The sequence below is a fragment of the Poecilia latipinna genome, unplaced genomic scaffold (genome assembly GCF_001443285.1).
Source record: "Poecilia latipinna isolate Pla-1442-1.1 unplaced genomic scaffold, P_latipinna-1.0 Scaffold3094, whole genome shotgun sequence".
NCBI lineage: Eukaryota > Metazoa > Chordata > Actinopteri > Cyprinodontiformes > Poeciliidae > Poecilia > Poecilia latipinna.
In genome coordinates this window covers 37988-46475 of record NW_015115710.1, presented here as the reverse complement: position 1 = coordinate 46475, position 8488 = coordinate 37988, and the positions used below count along the sequence as shown (strand labels likewise).

The following is an 8488-nucleotide window of genomic DNA, read 5'->3' as shown; positions in this document are numbered from 1 at the left end:
GAGGCAGGAGAAACATGAGGCAGGAGAAACATGAGACAGGAGAAACATGAGGCAGCAGAAACAGGTCTTTAACTGGATGTCCCACATTCAGAAGCTGCTGGGATTTGTAAGGTTTCTACTCCTGATCTCATGTCTTCGCTCTCTGTCCTTCCCTTTCTGTTCACTTCAAATAAAACCACCAATGTCACAAAATCTTAGAAAAAGAGTTTTCAAAAAGTCTCAGTGGTCATGTATGAGTGAGTTCTGATCACATTGTTTGTAATTAACTATGGAGAAAACCCTACCTTTTTGTCCTAAAGTGGCTGAGAGTCCTGTGTCTCTTCATTCTCTCGACTTAGCGATACAAAATCCAGTGAAGAACCTGTCTAGTAATATACAGAGGGAGGTTACTAGTCACCTGGGCGCTGCTTCACTTCCTGTTTGATCTTTCCTAGTTCTTAAGAATAATCACCTTCATTATGAGAGCAACCTGACAACTTAAATATCAGGTTGTTTGTCTCTGTTGTTCTAGCACACTAAATGGACAAAATGGTGTCTTGCAAATCATCATGAACCTTTTAATTTTTTTTATCATATTACAGCTACAAATGTCAAAAGTTATTATATAGTTTTCAACATTTTAACACATAAGTGTCTAACCATATTTATATTGAGGCACCTTTTATTCTGATACCCCTAAATAAAACTATGTGACACAAACTCCCTTCAGAAGTTACCAAATGTTTGTTAGAGATGTGGTCAGGCGAATAGAGTCTATGTAATGTGTTTTCACATGTATTAAGTGACAGATCTTTGACTTTATCAAGTGTGCTCTACAAATCTAGTTAGAAATATTTTATCTAAGCTGGAGATCTCAGCAGTAGGAAATGGAGTACGGAAGGTAAAAGTTGAACTACCGGTTACTAATGAAGATGGAATTTGTTTTCCTTTACAAGTGATGAGACGTCAGCCAATGAAAGACTAGAAATAAAGTACCGGATAAACCTGCAGATCACATAAGGCAGGCATCTGTAAAGGTCATGGTGAATGTGATGAGCTTACTGTCAGCTGCCATTTGAAGCACATCCACATGTGCAGAAATAGGTTTGCATATGTTTGTTTGTCTGCCATGACATGCATTTCTAAAAGGACAAAAAAAATCTCTGTAGTTTAATAAACAAGAATTGTTCAAAAAGTGCATGGAGAGTTTTCAATTCATTCTAGTTTACGATACATTTTTGAGTTTTAATCAAATTTGTTAATGTATTTCGTTTATCTGTAAAACAATATTAAATTACCGTTTGATGCCTTTAGAAGCTGTAATATGTCAGCATTATTAGAAATTGTGAACATCCTTCCTTGACATCTGTTCAGCTGTCCCCTAAGGGAATATTCATACAGAGACGCACTGGAGCTTCTTAAAGTAACCTATGAAACAGTAAGGCCGTTATGATTTTTTACATTTTCTCATTTGTGATCTAAAATAGCCTGACCACTTGATTCTAATCTCCCCTCAGTGCCACGTCTGGGCTTTCTCCCATTGAAGTGAATTTCTCCAGTAAAATTTCAAACTGGCCAATCATCAAACAGGAGAAGTTTTGAACGATGATATCGATTTTCTTTTAGACTTGAAGCCTGACTGTAGTTTTAGGAATGCCAGCAGAGATAGTGAATGAAGCTGTTCAGTCAGTGTTGGCCTTCCTTAATATTAGCAGCTGCCTCATTCAGCTCAGCATTTCTCTCTTAGCAAGGGATGGTTATTTATGACAGGGAGATTCCCTGGACCGTAAGTTCGTAGTGACGAACAAGAGCATTAAATACGTCACGGGCAAAGATTAGGATCAGGAAACCCATTTTCACCGAGCAGGAAATAATCGTTCCTCTATAGACACGTTACAGCATCAACTCACCATGCAAAAAATTACTTACTGATGATCAATACCATTAGTTTTACCTGTCAGGTTGTAAACATAACGTGCTAAATCTTAAATGTATGCTTTATTAAAAATAGAGACAGTGATTTGCCACGAATTGACAAGTGGATTAGAGTGCTTTGGAAATTTTGGAGATCTTGTAGTTCACAGCATAAGAGTAGAAAACTACAGTAAAGATCCGTCAGTTTCTAAAAAAGAAGAAAAAAGGTCTAACCAACCTGTCAGTGACAGTTATATGGGTGTAATAAAAATTTACTTTTCTGTGAGATCAGCTTACACTTTAAGGTTCAGCTGGCAACATTTTCCAGCATTTAATGATAATACGGTAGAAGACGCATAGCTCCACTGTTCAATCTGTCCAGCATTTTAAAGACAGCGTGACTTCTGAATGTTAGATGTGGCTGATTTTTCTAATAAGCTTTAAAAATGTTAGAATTTTCCTTATGCAGGAGAAAACACTTGGTCCCCTACCCCCATTTTAGCAAGGATACTCTGTCAAGTCTGCAGGGCCGCTATATATAGCCAGCAGACAGGACTCCTTTGCAGCCTCGGCTCTCACCAGTGTATGAAGGTATGTGGTCGGGAATGTGTGCATCCACACTGATGTGTGTCTGTCAACAGAACAGAACTGAACTGATCCTTTGAGCAATTTGTAAATTGTGAACACCTAGTTCAACAAATCCTCACAAATGTATTCTATAAAGATCTTACAACTTCTTTAATGTACTCAATGTACAATGTCCTAAAAACTAATATTAATATTCAGCTCTGATCAAAGGTTTTCATACATGTATTGCAGGATTTAATTTTATGATTGACAATATGATAACCTTTTTTGTAGATACCATTAAACTGGCCTTTCAGGAGCAAATGACACAGTGGAGACAGATTGCCTATGACGAAGTCAGGACATCTGCCCCACCTTTGCAATCACATCCTTCAAATGGCATTTGAATCAGAGTGTTGAAGTAATGTACAGTCAGAATAAAGACTTCACACTTTTTGTTTTCAAAGACCACTTTACAAAAATCCATAAACTCCTTTGACAACCATTTATTTTTCAAAGTATCATAGGCATAATTCTCCAAGTCCAAAACAAATACAATCGAATAATATGAACTGCTAGTTCAGAGGTATGTACTTTTGAAATTTAAGACATCTGCATGAAATGTTTTTGTAAAAGGGGTTAATTTTAACAAGACTGATAAAAAAAACGAAAACATTTGATGCACCCCAAAAAACTAAAAAATAAATAAAAAATCAGCGGCCAAAGATATTTTTGGCACAAAGATATATTATTAATCTAAGCAGCTGAAAAATCTTCTTAAATGTAATTAACCCTGCTGAAAGCATACATACTGTATTTTGAAAAATTCCTCCAAAGTGGGCAAAAGACACCAAAATGCCCAACCAACTGTGGGATAAACGCAGGGGGTAAGCAGGGCTGAAATGAGAAAACCGCTGTTGACCAACTTATCTACTTTGTCCCTATATTTGGAGACTTTTGAATCTTCTCTAGCAACTTTTTATTTAAAAAAGCGAATGCGGTACTCTGTGACGAAAAGCTGTACCATTATAAACAAACGGAGAATTCAACGGCAGTAGCTACCATTCGACCTACCAAGGCAAAATATTGCAGAACTAATCAAATCTACACAAAAATGACAAAAATTTGTCCCAAAACAAAAAGATAGCAACCATTTAAACAAAAAAAAAATTACACAATAAGCTATTAAAGTTGTAAACGAACAGCACCATGGCTTCTTAAAAATGTTAGTGTAGTAGTCATTTTATATTGTAGCGTGTAGTTTTGCAGTTAAAACATTCAGTCTTAAATTTACATTAAAACTTGTCAGTATTGTAAACATATCAGGAAAATCTCCAACAATAACAGGTCATACATTCATCATGCCATAACAGTGCAAATTAACCCGTTGAAAACAATATATTGTTTCTCCATGCATCTGAGGATTACTCAGCGATATAGTCAGTAGGTAATGCAGAAATGACACATCTTAAAGAGATCCCTCAAGTTTACAATTACAACACACAATTATTACCATTGCCAATATTTCATTGATCAAAGTGGTAAATGCAATCAGTTACAAAATTATTTTTTTTTTCTGTCTACTTTGTCAAAGATTTTTGATATTGCCTATAAACTCTCAAACCTTCAAAATTCATCCCAATACTTCTGTTCTGAAATTCTGCCTTACTGAGTGGCTCAATCCAACCTCTCTGGAGCTAACAGTTTTCTAAGATGCATCACATCCGGTGATGGGTTTTTCCTGTAGTCCCTGAGTCTTGGGTGGAAACATGAAGTTCTCAGATCTTCAGGTCGTCCAACCTGCCCTTGTTGTTGCTGTGCTTGCTGGACTGACTGTTTCTACGCTGGTTTTCCACAGGAGTATCAATAACAGGACCGGATGTTTTTGTCTTCTCTGCATCGTCTCCGTCTGATCGGCCTTTTCTCTCTACAGCCATGTTGTCTCTGTTCTGCTTGTAAACTGCTTTGCTGTTGTAGGGGCTGTAAGGAGAGTTTGGCTCTGCTGTGCTGTACTTTGAGTTTGCAGGAAAGGGCTCAGCCACTGTAGAGTGACCTGTAAAGTAGGTGTAGTTTGGAACGAAAGGTATCACCCCCTCACCTAAGGCCTTGGGAGCTTCCCTTTCCATCTTTGACCTTCTGCAGCAAAGACCCTGGTGGCATTTTTTGAAACCTAAATGGTATATTTCCACCAAATTTAGCAGAAGGGACAACGAAGCTACTGCCAGCATGAAAAGGATGAAGACCGTCTTCTCTGTAGGTCGAGAGATGTAGCAGTTCACCACGTTAGGGCAGGGCCAGCGGTCACAGGTGTACATCGGCTTCAGCTCAAACCCATACAGGAAATACTGAGCTACGATGAATGCCACTTCGAAGAGAGTCTTGAAGATGATGTTGAAGACATACGTCCGCAGAAGTGCACCATGCAGACGCACATGGCCCTGATCGTCCTTAATGGAGGCCTTTCCGGGCTTATTGCTAATTAGATCTTGTTGTTTTTCATTCTTTATGGCAAGGTCCTTGAGTTTCTCCTTCTTCTTTTCCTCCATGCGGACCAGGTGAAGGATGTGACCCAGATAAATAAGAGTAGGCGTGGAGACGAAGATGATCTGCATCACCCAGAAGCGGGTGTGAGATATGGGGAAGGTCTTGTCGTAGCAGACGTTTTGGCAACCGGGCTGCTTGGTGTCGCATGTAAAGCCGGATTGCTCATCTCCCCACACTTTCTCAGCAGCGGCTCCGAGCACCAGGATGCGGAAGATGAACAGCACCGTGAGCCAGACCTTGCCCACCACGGTTGAGTGGAACTGGGCACTCTCCAGCAGCTTCCCCAAGAAGTTCCAGTCCGCCATGGAGGCTCACGAATGATCAATAAAGCCTGGGAACAAACCTGCAAGAATTAGGAAAATTCATTTAAAATTAGTAAAAAAAAATTGTTCAGTAAAAGACAAGAAACCTCTGACTTAAAAATAATGAAAATTAATTCTGAGTTCAACTCAGTTTTCAACAATTTGGGCCGTTGTTGACACACTTTGTGGAAACAGGTGGGGGCAGGACAGTAGCTTCAAAATGACCACAGAAAACTAACCTGTGTCCTACAACAAGGTTCCACCATTTATGCAAAAGCATCAGCTACCACACCAAAAACACTTAGAAATGTTTCTTTTCTCTGTGGGAATTTAGATTTTATCTGTGCTGATAAACTACTATGAATTGTCAAACAATCTTCTGAGTACTCCTGTTTTTCTTCTAAGCAATATAAAGAACACACATCTGAAATATTGACACAATTAATTTTTTGCCATGAGTTGTGATGTGTGGTGGTGAGTGCGAACACTGAGACCCAGGGTGATGAAGATGAAAGGTGAATTAATGTTTAATTATTAGCTCAAACAGTCCACATTGAGCAAAAAGCACAGTGAAGCAAAAGCAGGCAGCACAGTGAAGCAAAAGCAGGCAGCACAGTGAAACAAAAGCAGGCAGCACAGTGAAACAAAAGCAGGCAGCACAGTGAAACAAAAGCAGGCAGCACAGTGAAACAAAAGCTAAGGCTAATTACTGGTAGCAACTGATCAAAAATAAAGAGAGCACAGGAGAGCTGAAGCAGACACAGGACTCGACAGTTCTACTGTGACAACTCGTACATGCGAGAGACTATGCGACTTACTTTGACAACGACACTCAATATACAAGGATCTGACGAGGGACAGAGACAACAGGTGGGCTAGGTGGCGGAACAAGTCGGCGTCGGGCCGGGGGGCGGGGCTAATGACCGGGCCCTTTATGCCCAAAATAACAAAGCTCATGAAAACACGATTTTATAAAATACTAAAAACCGCAACAAGCTTCGGCACCATGGTGAGCGACTATGTCACGTTGAGTCCATCAAACTTCCTAAGTATCTCTGAGTGATGATGACGTTGTGGATGGTTGGTGACATGTTTTACCCAGAATACATTTGGAGACAATATCGGCGATCAACTTGTAAATTTGTATGCCATAAAGTTAAATGTAAGAATGAAAATAAAGACAGTCTCATGTAGTACATTTTTATTAAATATTTTACTCCCACTGTGTCACTAAAATTAGTCGGTCTTGTAAAGCTTTTAGCAACCATGAGTCAACAATGACTGGGGCAGCATAACATATAATTTACTGACGTGAAACTTAAGGGTAATCAACGAGACAAGACACACTGGGAAACAATAAGGGAGCAGAAGGAAAGACTCACAGGGAACACAGATCTAAATTAACACAAAAAACCAAACATAATTACACAGAAAACTCAAATCCTGACAATTTTGTAATTACCAGATTCTTTATAATTAATATTCTCTACTATAATACTTCAGAAAATGTATTGTGTCTTTTGTATCTATTGTAAGGATCTGTATCTTCATGATAGATACTGATCTCTCATGAAGTCAACCTTTGTTTTTCTTGTTGTGGCGTCCTTAATGTCTGCTAGTAGGAACGTCCTGGACTGTGCGATTCCTGAAGCGGTCTCGGTGAGACTGCTGGGCTTGCCGGGGATCTTGTGACAGTGTGTCCAACCAAACCACGCATGCTGTTTTAAAAATAGTTGCAGTTGTCATTTAAAAGTGAACATATCATTAAACGTATGGAGATTTGAGTATCTGTTCAAAATACAGACTATGAGGCAGAACTGTGGAGTCGATATCCACAAGAACCCAGCCATGCTATTTAACCTGGACTGCTGTCTGTGTTTTCAGGGATCATATAGGTGTTTGATAAAGTATGACACGTTCCTATCTGTCTACTTGGAGAAAGACCTACCTGATAATGTTCATTTCCCTCAGTCTTCAGCTGAGTGGGACTCTTCACCTCACAGTGGGGCCACTTTATAGGAAACTGAAGCACAAAGACAATCTTCTCCAAGATAGTTTTCACCGAGCAGTCCGTGGAACTGCCTGGTATTATGGCGACTTCCCCAAAGTGCTTGTTCAGAAGAGGAGCCACAGCTAAACCAGATGAAACGTTTCCAGTTTGTTGAAACGTCTCAGATTTTTCTTTTGAACTGAGAGGCAGCTGAAGAGTCCAGCAGATAAGCTGACGTGTTGGTGAGCTCTAAATATAATTCATGGCGTGGGGAGTGGCTGCAATGCTAATCTTTTAGTGACATGAATCCCCCCCTGACTTTGTTTTTGCAGCTTCAGGATCAAGAACTTATCAAGAAATTCAGTCTGAGAATTTAGAAAGTAAACATTTTAGTCGAGCAGAGTTGCTTTAACAGCTATGTTGCCTTACAATCGTATTATGGTACATTTTTTCACAGTTTTGTCACGCTACAACCACAAGCCTTCTTTTATTGTATCAGGAGAGCATAAATGTAATGTGTATGGAATATTCTGTTTCTTTTATTCTCATTCCTATAATTAAAATCTGGGAGAACCACAAGGCTTTAGAAATCACCTTATTAGCAGAAAGAGTCCATCTGCATTGAATTTATTCTCAGTATTAAATGCATGTTTTCTGTTAAGGGCTCAAAAATTTGGTAATGAAGATCAACGTGTCCCCTGGATGTGTCACAGATGAAGTTGTGGAGAGGTTTGTAGCAGAGCTGGGATTAAAACAGAGCACACTAAACACATGAAAAACACACCAAAACTGAAATTGTTGGCTTAGCTACATGCAAAGGAAGCATTGCAAATCCCCCATTAACACATAAAAAAAACACAGTGGTGGCAACATCATGCTGTCAGGATTAAATAACAAAAACATTTGCATAATTTAACTTAGGATTTATAGATGTGCGATTCGTTTGGTTGAGCTATTGAATAACTTTTAACACAAAAATGGTTTCAGGATAATAAAAACCTTTTCTTGGCAGCAGTTGTAATTAGATTTTTAACTGTAGCCAATTTAACAACTTTCAGCCAAAAGGGTCAGATCCCAATAATAAAGTATGTCATTACTGCAAAAGCTGATTTACTTTTTTTTTTTTTTTTTTTTTTTTTCTTTTTTTTTTGGTTTTTTCTTTTTCGGGGGGGTTTTTTTTTTTTTTTTTTAA

At 38.8% G+C, this 8488-nt stretch overlaps 1 protein-coding gene across 3 annotated transcripts; it reads right to left on the bottom strand.

The window, feature by feature from the left end:
- Positions 1 to 2949: 2949 nt before the first annotated feature.
- On the bottom strand, positions 2950 to 7527 carry LOC106940107 (gap junction alpha-3 protein-like). Of its 3 annotated transcripts, XM_015022749.1 has the most exons (3): positions 7255 to 7527; positions 6887 to 7024; positions 2950 to 5347 (listed from the first exon to the last, which is right to left on the bottom strand). In XM_015022749.1, exon 3 carries the CDS (start codon positions 5307 to 5309, stop codon positions 4239 to 4241), a length of 1071 nt encoding a protein of 356 aa, XP_014878235.1. In that variant the 5' UTR covers positions 5310 to 5347; positions 6887 to 7024; positions 7255 to 7527; the 3' UTR covers positions 2950 to 4238. The 3 variants fall into 3 exon arrangements, with proteins under 3 accessions (XP_014878235.1, XP_014878234.1, XP_014878233.1); XM_015022748.1 differs by lacking the exon at positions 6887 to 7024; XM_015022747.1 differs by lacking the exons at positions 6887 to 7024; positions 7255 to 7527 and adding an exon at positions 6125 to 6223 and having other exon boundaries at positions 2951 to 5347.
- Positions 7528 to 8488: the final 961 nt, after the last annotated feature.

Coding starts and splice junctions, on each gene's coding strand:
- LOC106940107 (XM_015022749.1), bottom strand. CDS start 5,309: ATGGCGGACTGGAACTTCTTGGGGAAGCTGCTGGAGAGTGCCCAGTTC.